This window comes from Mirounga angustirostris, unplaced genomic scaffold, assembly GCF_029215605.1.
Source record: "Mirounga angustirostris isolate CCGP_5_RB_7025 unplaced genomic scaffold, mMirAng1.0.hap1 SCAF_8, whole genome shotgun sequence".
NCBI classification, from domain to species: domain Eukaryota; kingdom Metazoa; phylum Chordata; class Mammalia; order Carnivora; family Phocidae; genus Mirounga; species Mirounga angustirostris.
In genome coordinates, this window is record NW_026991716.1 from 136322334 (window position 1) to 136335444 (window position 13111).

Genomic DNA, 13111 nt, shown 5'->3' on the forward strand with positions numbered 1-13111 from the left:
TCGTCATGGTGACCTTTCTGAAGCCCTTGCTGACCTCCCCCACAAGAAGTGTGTCCTCCACCCTGGCTCAGCCACTCTCTCCCGCGGCCATGCCCTGGTCCCCCCACTATCTGTGTCAAACACCCACTCTGCACCTACTAACCCCACCTTTTCAGCTCAGCCCTTAGTTCTCCAGTTCAGTGATCTATGACCCTGCTAGGATTGTGGTCCCTGACGCTTCCATGGTCCCGCGCTGGCCCCTGTGCCTCCCCTTCAGATCCACAGGTCATAGCCACCAGCTCCGCCTTGCGCCTTTCCCCGTGGGTCCTTCTCCCTCTCGTGCTTGGTCCTGCTCGATTGGTGATACCACCGGTGAGAGCCTCTCCTCCTCGCCTGAACCCTCCTCTGCATAGCTGGAAGTTTCCAGAGACCCACTACCATGCTGATAGGTGTCATTGCTACTTCATGATCCCTAAGTCCAGGTGGGTCCTTCGGTGACTGTCCCAACGGGCTATTCACAAGCTCTGCAGCTTCTCCTCCTCCTCCTCCTCACTCTGAGCTGATGGACTTGCTTCTCGCTACACTGAAGCCCTGAAGCATTTGGGAGGGAACGTCTGCACACTGGCCGCGGCGGCCCCCCCCCCCCCCACATCTGGCCGCTGTGTGCTCCTTTGTCTCCTATTAACCGTGATGGACTGTTTTTGAGGGTGGCCCCCACTTAGACATCGGATTCCACTGACCTTCTCCGGGGCCTCGCTCCAGCATCTCCCTCTCTCTACTACATCGGTTTTTACTGTCCCAGAGCATTTCCACCAGCACATGCGTGTGGGTGCAGATGCACACACATGTACACACACATGCACAGGCATATACATATGCATGTACAGACATACATATGTACACACTTGCACAGACATACGCATGCTCGTACACACATATACACACATGCATATACACACACACCTGCACACACATACAGACATACACACATGCACGTACACTCATGCACACACATACACAAACATTCATGCATGCATGCACATACACAGACATATACGCACATGCACACACACATACATACATGCACATACACAGACATATACATGCATGTGCACACATACCTATATACACACATGCACGCACATACACACACAGACATACACATACACGCACATGCACAGACACACGCACACACACATGCATGCATGCACATACACAGACATATACATGCACGTGCACACATACTTATATACACACATGTACGCACATATACATGCACGCGCAGATACACACACATGCACAGACACACGCGCACACACATATATGCACATGCACACACATATATACATGCACATACACATATACATGCACGCACAGACATACACAGACATACACACATGCACACACATATATATGCACATGCACACATACATACATGCACATGCGCAGACATACATGCACGTGCACACATACCTATACACACATGCGTGCACATATACACGCACGTGCAGACTTACATATACACGCACGTGCACACACATATGCACATGCACACACATACATACGTGCACATACACAGACATACATGCACGTGCACACATACCTATACACACACAGACATACACATATACACGCACATGCACAGACACATGCACACATGCACATGCACACATATACGCACATGCGCACACATATACCCCCCCACACATACACACAGACATGCACACGCACAGAATTCCTCAAGGAATTGTCTCTACCCACTGTCTCTGTTTCTCCCTCTCCATTCAGCTTCTTGCCCCTCAACTGCACGGACACTGCTCCTTTCTGGGCACCAGCGCCTAACTGGAAGGACAGATACTTTGTCCTCATCTTACGGAACGTAGAGCAGCATCTGAACTCGCTGACCCCTCCTGCTCCTTCAAACACTGTCTTCTCCCACCTCCAGGACACCACACGTTTCTGGTTTTCCTTACATCCTTTTGGACATTTCTTTTCATTCTCCCTGATTTTTGAATGCACTGTTTCCAACACTCACTGCCCAGGTGATCCCCTCCAATCTCCAGATTTTAAATACCTTGTGTTTGCCGGGGACCCCATTTGTATCTCTGGCTGGACTTCTGGCCGGCACAGCTCTGCCCTCGCCGTCTGCGCTGGGGCGCCCGTGGGCACAGCCGGCTCGTCCGTCTGCCCTGAGCTCCTGATGCTCCATCCCGGCCTGGCTCCAGCCTTCCCGTTGTCCAGGAGGAAGACTTGGCCTCATCCTTGGACCCTGTCTTTCTCTCATATCCCACATCAGGTCTGTCCACAAATCCTTTTGGTTTGACCTTCAAAATATATGCAGATAACTGGTGATATTAAGGAATTACGGTTAAGTTTTTTTAGATGTGATAATGGTATTGTAGTTACATTTTTATTTTATTTTAAATATTTTTTTAAAGATTTTTATATTTATTTATTTATTTAACAGAGCAAGACAGAGAGACACACAAGCAGGCTCCCCGCTGAGCAGGGAGCCTGACGTGGGACTCTATCCCAGGACTGACCTGAGCTGAAGGCAGGCGCTTAACGGACTGAGCCACCCAGGCGCCCTGTGGTTACATTTTTTAAAAGGAGCCTTTATCTTTCAGAGATTCTTTTTTTTTTTTTTAAAGATTTTATTTATTTGAGAGAGAGAGAATGAGAGACAGAGAGCATGAGAGGGAGGAGGGTCAGAGGGAGAAGCAGACTCCCTGCTGAGCAGGGAGCCCGATGCGGGACTCGATCCCGGGACTCCAGGATCATGACCTGAGCCGAAGGCAGTCGCTTAACCAACTGAGCCACCCACGCTCCCCACTTTCAGAGATTCTTTCTAAAGTGTTTATAGATGAAATGCTAAGAAGGTTGGGATTGACTCACAATAATCTAGGGCAATGATTTTCACCTGGAGGACTCATTAAAACAGATTTCTGTGCCTCAAGGCCAGAGTTTCTGACTCAGTAGGGCCGCAATGGACCCGATCATTTGTATTTCTATTGCTGGTTATGCCTATTGTCTGAGGCCTACATTATGAGACCCACTGAGGGAAGGTAGAGGAGAGTGGTGGGAGGGGTATGAGTGAACAGGGTTGGGCAAGAGCTGATAGCAGGGGAGTTGGTGGGGACGTGGTAGTGTGGGCCCATAGGGTTGTTCCAGTACTTTATTTTTCTTTAGAAGTGTCCAAAGTAAAAAAGCGTGTGTGTGTGTGTGTGTGTGTCCAGAATTTGACTATTTCTCACCACCTCACTGCTACCACCCTGGTCCAAGCTAGCATCATCTCTTGCCTGGATCATTGTAGGGGTCTCCTTGCTTTTCCGCTTGCCCCTCTAGGATCTGTTCTCAACATACCAGCCAGAGCGATCCTCAAAACCCTGCGATGACTCCATCTCACTCAGAGTGAAACCCCAGGTCTTTCTATGACCTACAAAGCTCTCCACAATCTGTCCTCCACTCTGTTTCCTCTGTCAGACATGGAGCTCCTTGCTGGTCCTCGGATATGTCAGGAATGCTTCTGCCTCAGGACCTTTACACATGATCTCCTGGACTTACAGTGCCACCCCCCAGTCACTCAGCCATCCCTGTCATTTCCTTCAAGCCTGCGTTCGAAAGTCACCCTTGCAGTGATGCATTCTTAGACGACAGTAGGTAAAGTTTCACACACACTCACACCGCACACCACACACTTTACACCCCCTTCCCCGCTCGCTTTTTCTCCCCAGGTCCTATCACTGTCTGTATTGTGCTTATTGAGCTTGTCTGTCCCCCTTGACAGGAAGCTTGCACGGTCGGTACCTGGCGCCGAGTGGGCCCTGCCACTCCGCCTTTGTGCATGCGCCTTGCCCATGCCACTCTTCCCGGCTCCCACCCCCTCCCTGGTTGGCCTCCACTGTCATCTCGCATCCGTTCATGACACACGTTCCTTCTTTGCCGCTGCCAAATGCCTGCCTTGGCCAGCTCTGCGGCAATAGGCTTTTGTCCGTTTGGGTCCAGGACAGTGCCAGCCATGGCAGGCTCTCAGCACGCCGTTCGCTGGGCGCATGGCTGCGTCCCAGGGGCGCGAGGTGGATGAGGAAGAGGGTGGGAAGCAAATGAGGGGACTTTCCTTAAAGGATGGAAATTCGTGGCCAATGGGGGCGGAAGCAAAGGCATTCTAACGTGGAAAAATCTACAGGAAATGCAACAAAAGTGTGAAAGACAGGAATAGGCTATTTTCGAAACATTAAGTAAGGGAGGACAGAAGTTGCAAATGGGCAGGCCAAATGCAGTCTGCAGAGGTGTGTGTTCAGCCCACACGATGCTTAAAATAAATTTGGATTGGTTGCCAACACTGAAAAATCAGGCGTGTCCTATTTCTCTCGAAAAACTGGAGAAGACTTGCTGACACTGGGCTGGCATGGGACTGGCCATCTGCCCCTGTCAGAGGGGGTATGTGTCCTCTGGTCACTCGTGGCCGCCCCCTGCAGCAGCTTCATTCATTCGTCACCTGCCTGGTGCTTGGAGACATTCGATCTGTGAACTCCCTTTTGTTTTTTTAAAGAATTTATTTATTTTTTTAAAGAGAGAGACACAGCGAGAGAGGGAACACAAGCAGGGGGAGTGGGAGAGGGAGAAGCAGGCTTCCAGCTGAGCAGGGAGCCCGATGAGGGGCTCGATCCCAGGACCCTGGGATCATGACCTGAGCTGAAGGCAGACGCCTAACGACTGAGCCACCCAGGCGCCCCTGTGAGCTCCCTTTTGAAGAGCAAAATGGATTTCTTCTTCCTTCAAACCTAACTGAGGAAATATAGTTGTTTGGGGCAAGCAGGGGTGTCGGGTGATTTGGGAACAGGCTGCCTGAGAGGCCAGGCCTCTGGGAGTGTGGGGTCGGGGGGTGGGGGGGGCTGCATTATGGGAGAGGAACGTCTCCTCTTATACAGTGAGGGTTAGAAGGAGCGTTAGAGAGGAAGGCATTGAAAAGAGAAAATAAGCTTATAGGACCGATAGCTTGCCGACAAGTCTAGGCTTTAAAAGGACTTACTCAGCACATGAAAAAGTGACCAAGTGTTATGGGTTCCCACGTGTCCCCAAAAAAAGGTATGTTGAAGTCCTAATTCGCAATACGTCAGAATTTGCAGATGTCGTTAGGCGAGATGAGATGAGGTGAGATCATGCTGGAGTCGGGTGGGCCCCAAATCCAATACTACTGGTGTCCTTTTAAGAAGAGGACAAGCCACAGAGACGAACACTCGGAAGATGGAGACGGAGATGGGAGGGATGTGGGGGGGGGGGGCACCGAGAACTGACAGCCCCCACCAGAAGCCAGGAGGAGGCAGGGAAGAATCGTCCCCTGAGCCTTCAGAGGGGGCAGGGCCCTGCTGACACCTGCTGCAGACTTCTGGCCCTCAGGCCCCGTGAGATGGTCCCGTGTTGTGGTTTGAGGCCAGTAAGGTAGCGACTTGCTGTGGCTGTGGGCTCCCACGTGGCAGGCAGAAAGGGGTTTCCACTGGGAAGGCAGTAGCTTATAAGATTCGAATGGGACCTGGTGGCCCTGGGGTGTTGTGCTCGTTTGTTTGCTGAACAAGAGGATGAAGAGCCTTTTGTTACTTGTATTGGCTTCGTGTTCCTGGTGACAGGCTGTGATGTGTGCACTTGTCACCTGTCACCCAGCCGGGCAAGCAGCCAGTTGCGTTTCCAGGGCTTCTCCTCGGGGGCACGTTCCCACCTCTGAAGTGTGGGTCTGACCACCTGACTCCGGCCAGCAGTCGGAGCTCGCAAATGCGAGCAAAACTCGCATTTGCAGAGGTAAATGACCGCACAAGGCCCTCCTTGTTGCTGGAATGGGGTGACCCTCAGGCTTAAGGATTCTGTGTGAGGGCTTTTGTAAAGCTCCAAGGGTTGAAATATATATTCTGGGCTCAGAATTGTTCTTGTGCTTTATCAGCACGTATCCTGAGAGGAGGGCCGGGGTCCTGGTTCTGCCTGCAGCACCTGCGTGCGGGAGACACCGAGCTGGCCATGCCCGTGGCCTGCGGGCGTAGGCTTTCACGGGGTGGACCTGTCCTAGGTCAGGGCGCAGGCCTGTTTCCAGGAGGACTCTGTAGGCACAGGACACCATGCCTGGCCCTCCGCAGTGGGCTTGCCATCACCTCTGGGCAGGGGATGTTCATCTTGGCCAGGAGCAGATGTGGGGAATGGAGAGGCTACCTCGCCCTCCCTCACCGGGAGCGGGAGGCCTGTGGCCTCCGAGAAATGGGTTATAGCCATCTGTGGGCCCCTAAGATGTCAGCATCCTAGTCCTTAGTCCCTGTGGCTGTTACTTTGCGTGGCAAAAGGGACTTTGCAGATTTGATTAAGTTAAGGGGCCTGAGATGGGGAGATTGTCCTGGGTTACCTGGGTGGGCCCAGTGTACTCACAAGGGCCCTTAAAAGAGGGAAGAGGGGGGCGCCTGGGTGGCTCAGTCAGTTAAGTGTCTGCCTTCTGCTCACGTCATGATCTCAGGGTCCTGGGATCCAGCCCCACATCGGGTTCCCTGCTCAGTGGGGAGTCTGCTTGCTTCTCTCTCTCTTCTTCTGCCCCTACCCCCGCTCATTCTTTCTCTCAAATAAATAAATACAATTAAAGAAAAAAAAAAAAACAGGGAGGAGGGAAGCAGGAGAGGGGGAGAGAATGAGAAGTAAAGGTGGGAGCAGAGACCAGAGTGAGGCCATTGCTGGCTATGAAGGGGGCGGGCAGGGGTCAGGAGCCCAGGAATGCAGCTGGGCTCGAGATGCTGGGAAATGCCAGGAAACAGGTTCTTTCCTAGAGCTTCCAGAGGAATGCAATCCTGCCGACACGGATTTTAACCCAGAAAAACCCATTTCGGAGACTTCTGACCTGCACAGTTGTCAGCTCACGGATGCGTGTTGTTTTGAGCCAGTGGTCTGGTCCTTTATTACCATAGCTGCAGCAGGGGGATGAGTGAATGACGCGCGACTGCCCCTTCTCTGAACTGGCGGAGGGAGTGGGTGGGACGGCCCCCCCCCAGTCCTTCTCATAGTTAGCTTTAGGTTACTATGCCCCCTTGCCCCCCCCAGCACCCTAATCAATCAGAACAATTCCTGTGAGGACCGGGGGGAAATGTGACTTAGTAAACTGGTTCTTAACCTCTTCAGGGTACCAACTCCTTTGCCATTCTGACAAAAACAGTGGCTCCCAGCTTCATAAAAAAATACAGCCAAAAATTTGCACACAGTTGTAGGTTGTACGGATCCCCCCAGACGCTCCCCCGGGAAGCTGCAGTGTCTGCTGGGCCTTCCTCTGTCGCCGCAGATTAAGAGCCCATCTGTCACAGTAAATCAGAGGCAGGGTGACTGCTCTCCTAGTGAATCTCCCTAATGCTGTCTGCCAGGCCCTCCTTTGAGGGTTCATCCGGGTTCCTATTTCGTTCTCTGCACATAGAAACATTCTTCAGAGGAAGGGTCCAAGGGCCTGCCACCGTCCGTGCCAGATGGTCTCTGGTGTCCTTGAAGGGCAAGGGCTCCCAGCTCCAAAGGGTCCTTCCCTCTGTCAGGTCAGCTTTCTTCTCTTGCTTTCTGCCAAGGCTGTGTCTCGTCCGGGGCCCTGGTGGTAACTGCTGAAGACCCTGGGGGCTCTGCTCCTGTAGCTTGCTGGCGGTGGCGGGGGATGCCTCGGGCCCAGGCCCGGGGTACCCGGGACACGGGGGCCTTCTGCACAGCCTCCCCTCTACGATAGTTAGCAGGTCCCTGCGGGCAGGTGGGCACTTGCAGGATGAGCCTCCGGTGAACAATATTTAGGAAGGAAGGTCCTCCCCACTGGGTAACGATGACTCACTCCTGCTTCTGAGCCTGCAGCCAGGGCTGGGCCTGAGGCACCTGCTCCAGGCTCGAACCTCAGCACCTCCTCTCCCTCACCCTCCCCAGCCCCCAGGGAGCTGTGGGCGCTTCCAGAGAGCAAGCTTTTTGTGGGAAGGTCTAAATCTCTGCAGCTCGGTGATTCGCTAGTCTTAAAGCCTCCACACACATTACTTGAGGCTGAGCTATTGTCTCTGCGTTTTCTTTTTTGAGTGGGTAGGGAGCCAGATGGGAAGGTGCAGTGAATGAACTCCAACAGGAGACCCAGGCTGATGTTGTCTGTGATGTGTTTCTCTCCCAGCTCCGGAAGAGAAGGAGGTCATTAAAGGCCAGTATGGAAAGCTCACGGACGCTTATGGCTGCTTGGGGGAGCTCAGGGTAAGATCTGGTAAGTACCCGTTCAGACAGATCAACTGTCAGAACGTCTGCTGCTAGACTTCTGGGGCCAGAGCCTCTCCTGCATTCGTTTGGAAAGACTGCCGGATTTAGGCATTTTATTTTAGCTGTTAGGATCTTCTAAAATGTCTCTTTATTTTGCTGAGCCCGCTCCTCTGTGCTGGGGAGGAGGTCAAGGTGAACGCAGCCTGATTCTCACCTGTCCGTGCTGGCGGCAGAAGGAAGCTCACCTTCCTTGTTTGCCCTCCAGGACCTGAGTTCTTCCAAAGTCGGGTGTGTGTGTGTGTGTGTGTGCACGCGTGTGCGGGGGGGTCCCCCCAGGGGGCTGTTTATCGTTTACAAGGGATCTGTACTGTAGAAGGGGTGGATGCGGGAGGTCAGAAGCCCCCGGACTCACAGGGGTGGCTTGGAGAATAGCCGGGACTGGGCGTGCATGTTGGCAAGGAGAGCCCCCAGGCACCTGCCATCGATCATCGGGGGGTGGGGGGGCATTTGAAAAATGGGCCATGTGGTCTGACTTTGAAAAGGCTGAGAACTCACAGGAACAAGCAGGCATCCTTGCTCCTATGAGACCTTCGGGGCTGAGCTGTCAGCTGGGCTGCTCTTGGGGGTCGCAGCCTTTCCAGTGGGGACCCTGTGTTGCCACCTCTGTGCCCCTGGACCTCCCTTCAGGGTCTGGCCACCCTTTCCTTCCTCCTCTTTCAGCCACCACATTTATGTTGGCTGGACCCAGTGTCTTCAGGGACGTTTAGGGCCCGGGCCAGAGCACAGGTGACATCCCTCCTTCTCAGTCCTGCTCCCCAGAATGAGAATGGCTGGGACTGGACCAGATTCGGGCGCACGGCTTTTCCCCGAGCCGAGCATGCTAGGGCCGCACGTGTCCCACAGCAGCTGTGTCCCCAGACCGAGGATTTTTTTAGCCGACAGAGTGGCACTGTTGTTTGTGACTACTTTTCTGGGTCTTTTCTTTCAGGGGATGGGGTCTCCTGAACTCTGATGCCACTGATTATTTTCTAACAGTGTGTGGGAAAAGCACTCAGTAGCCACATGACAACGTGCATGCATTCAATGTCTGTTTTGTGCCCGGGGCTAGATATGCAGTAACTTATTTAATCCTAAAAATAACCCAATATGATACTGTGTCTTTCCCACTGCTCCTAGTAACGGGAAGAGGCTCAGAGGGGTAAAGTTACTGCCTCCGGGAAGAAGAGTATCTAGGATTCAAACCCAGACTGAGCAGCCTCCGTGCACTTGCTTTTTCCCTGAAAATGTGCTGCCCACATGGTTTTCTGCGGGACTTTTCCCCACAGTGATTTTAACGAGGTTACAGAACTTTCCTGTGGCCCTTGCCTCCACGACGGTGATGTGAGGAAGCCAGCTAACCTTCCACAGTGCGTACTCTGTGCCAGGCACTGTTTTAACAGGGTAACTCGGTTCTCCCACCACGAGAGGTGGGTGCCTGTTCCTGTCCTGCTTTCCCCACACAGGCAGAGAAGCTCAGAAAACTTAAGTGCTGTATTTTGTCTGTTCTGTGACGTTTTTTTTACAGTGTAGTGTCTTGGCTCTTAGGATGTGTTACCGTTGTTGACATCTTACAGTTATAACCGGCAATGGTTTTCTGCTACATGAATCAGTGATCTGTTTTGCACCTGACTGAGATCTGGATTTAGCGCAGGGCCGCAGCTTGGCCAAGTTCAGGCAGTTCTCAAGGGGGTGACCTGGGGTTGTTGTCAACCACTGGGCTGTTCTGTCTTGAAAGGGGACAGAAAAGGTTGAGCTTCCAAGGACAGGAAGAGCAGTACCTTTCCATCATCCCAGAGGAAAGTGTCTTTTTCCTGGACTGTGATCTGAGATTGGCTACAGGGAGTTGCTCTTAACAGCTCCCCAGCCTGAATCCTAGCTACACTTCTGACTTTAACCCTGAGAAATATTGTCAGAGTGGGCCCAGGTGGCTGTGGGGCATCTGGCCCAAGGTCAGGGCAAGCTTCCATGGAATCACCCGGGGCAGGATGTGGAGAGGTGACCACCTGCTGGGGAGCTGTCCCCCTCCCCCCACCCCGGGGGCAAGGCCGGGCTCCCTTCCTGCAGCCAGTGCCACCCACCCACCCCTCCCCCAGGAGTGAGCTCGCACAGCCTCTGGGGGCTGCAAGCAAGCAGGCATGGCCCTGGCATGGAGGGCTGTCAGGTCCCCAGCCCCTATTTCTCCCTTCCTCTGAGTACCCCCAGCCCCGCCTGCCAGAGTCGCCCTCCGGGGGGGGCTGCCATAACTCTCTCTGACGGGGTGAGGATGACTTCTGGGTTTTGGAATGTCAGGATTCTTTGGTCTGTTTTCAACACATTCCTGAAAGAGTCCTAGGGTATATGAAGGATGGATGGAAGGGTTGGGCCTTATCATCCAGTTTTTTAAATCCCCTTTGGTTACATGAAGGAGTACGTGGCTTTAACTTGATTTTCTTTTCCTGCTGCAAGTTCCCGGCCCAGAGCTATCGTGTTTTCTCCTCAGCTGTTGAGGGTGTTTGGGCAGTGCAGAGTGAAAAACCAGTTGGGGATGGGCCTCCCTCTTGACTTTGTTAGGCTGAGGGTCTCTGTACAAAGAAAGAGACTTCCCCTCAGGCTTGTAACATGGGGCAAGTTGTTGAATTTCAATCTACCTAAGTGAAGATAGCTTTTTCATGTTAGAAATTAAGAAACGTGCCCAAAAATTGCATAAAAGCTTTATCTCATGTTCCTAGGTTTTCATAAACACCGTAAGTCCCTCCTTCCTCCCTGAAATGCCAGCAGGAAGGGGGTGGAGCCCCCACAATTAGCCGGGCAGTCGGGCTTCCGGATGCACACATGATACAAAGCATAGAAAGTGAGAGTATAGCAGTCGAAAGAATTTATCCCAACAATAACAGGGATTTAACTCCCTTTTAACCTAAGCTCTCACGGCCTTCCTATTTCATAGCCTCAAGGGTTGGATACAGTGAGGTCTGTAATGAATCGTGTCTGCTGGAGTTGTGTAGTGCACAGCCTGTGAAGCTGTACCGGACGGCCCTCCTTCTGGAGTTGTGTAGTGCACAGCCTGTGAAGCTGTACCGGACGGCCCTCCTTCTGGAGTTGTGTAGTGCACAGCCTGTGAAGCTGTACAGGACGGCCCTCCTTCTGGAGTTGTGTAGTGCACAGCCTTTGAAGCTGTACAGGACAGCCCTCCTAGATTCTAGTTCTAGCCTCACAACAGACTCACTTTCTGTATTTATTAATCTCTCTAGGGCTGTATTCCCACCTGCAAAACCAGGAGAACTGTCTCATCTCTATATTACATAATTCCTAAGAGATTTATAGGGGAGAAAAAACCCGGTCTGAACGTGGGTACCGAGGGGGAGGGGGCTGGCCTACAGAGGGGTCCCTCTGGGTGAAGGAGGTGTGGGGTAGGGGTCAGGGCACTGAGTCCTGGTGGGTGGTTAATCTGCAGAGGCTAGCGGAGGGCTCACTGCTGGGCAGTCACTACAAAATGAAAAGTCTCTGGAGAGAGAAATGTGATCGTCTTTAGTCTTGAGATTCGGGGTATGCAGTGTTCTCTAGAAAGTCTTGAAATGACGTGGCCTTCATCAGTCTTAGGGTCATTTACGACCTACCTCCAGTGCTGTGCTGGTAAATATTGGACATCCAGCTCTCTGGGGGCAACAAAGCCCTGATAGGAAGCATCTGCCGGTTTCCATGGTGTAGCTAACCCACCCCTGGCGGATTTCAGGCTACGGCTCGGAGTTGGGGACAGATGGGCACAGCTGGCTCCCATGAGCCTGTGTAAGCCGCCGCTTTCACGTTCTAGAAAGGGAAGGCGAAAGAGATCCTTGAAACTGCGCCATGTGGGTGCAGGGTATTTAGAACCCTGAGCTGGCTGGTATGGGGGGAGCCTTGGGGCGCCTCCACTCCAGGGGTGGGCTAGCCTAGAGCTCCTGAGTCCTGTGTCTACAGCTTTAAAGTATGAGTGTCCTGTAAGGCAGGATCGATAAGGGGGTCTATAGGCAGCCCAGCGTTGAGATTGGCACGAACCTGGCCAGGGGGCGAACTCTAAGGCTGAGCCAACAGAGAAGTGCCAACGCAGGGGAAGCAGGAGGCCCGGCAGCCAGAACACGCCCAGCATTGTCCCCGCACAAACGTTGTGTCTGCGCATGACTCAAGGTGCTCCTAGCGCCAGCCCTTTCCAGCCAGATGACAAGCGGCCACAGCGCGACAAGACACGGACCCCGTTGCTGCAGGGCTCAGGGGCTTGGGGGCAGCTGGGCCTCGGAGTTGGGTTTTGAAGGCAATCCTCTCGAGGGAGAGAATTTCTAAATCGACATTGAGGTCTCCGAGTTTGTGTGTGTGTGTGTGTGTGTGTGTGTGTGTGTGTGTAGAACCTAAAAACTTACCCCTGTAACCAATTTAAAGTGGACAGTTTCGTAGCATTAAGGACATTTACGTTGTTGTACAACCATCCCCACCGTCTGTCTCTAGAACTCTTTTTATCTTCCCAGACTGAAACCCCGGCCCCACTAAACAATACATATTGGGGTGGTCGCCTCCCATTTCCCCACCCTGCCTGCTCAGGCTGCGGGACTGGTCCGCACTCTGGATGTGTGTGTGTGTGATCCCTTCCTGCTCTGGTGTGTCTTTGGGCCTGTGACCTGTTGCTTGTCCTCCCTGTCACCTCCCCTAATGCGGCCAGCAACCTCTGACCCAGGCGTGCTCTTGCTTTGGCCAGAGCCCTGGAACCAGAGTTCCTCCGAGCTGGAAGGGACCCAGAGGCTGTCTGGAGCATTGTTCTCTGAGGCCCAGAAAGGATAGGAGACTGGCCAGAGGCCCCACAGCCGATAGAGACGTGCAGAGGCCAGAGTCTCAGCTGCTGAGGCCAAAGCAAGTTTGAGTT

General features: G+C 53.0%; 1 protein-coding gene across 7 annotated transcripts in view; it reads left to right on the forward strand.

The window, feature by feature from the left end:
• The window catches only part of SYNJ2 (synaptojanin 2), a 99524-nt gene that overhangs the window by 18326 nt on the left and 68087 nt on the right, over positions 1–13111 (forward strand). For 6 of the 7 annotated variants that reach the window (XM_064598292.1, XM_045865811.3, XM_045865813.3 and 3 more), the window contains one exon: positions 8126–8212. In XM_064598292.1, coding sequence (XP_064454362.1) covers positions 8126–8212 — 87 coding nt within the window. The remainder of the gene's footprint in view (positions 1–8125; positions 8213–13111) is intronic. The other variant, XM_064598291.1, reaches the window with a different exon arrangement.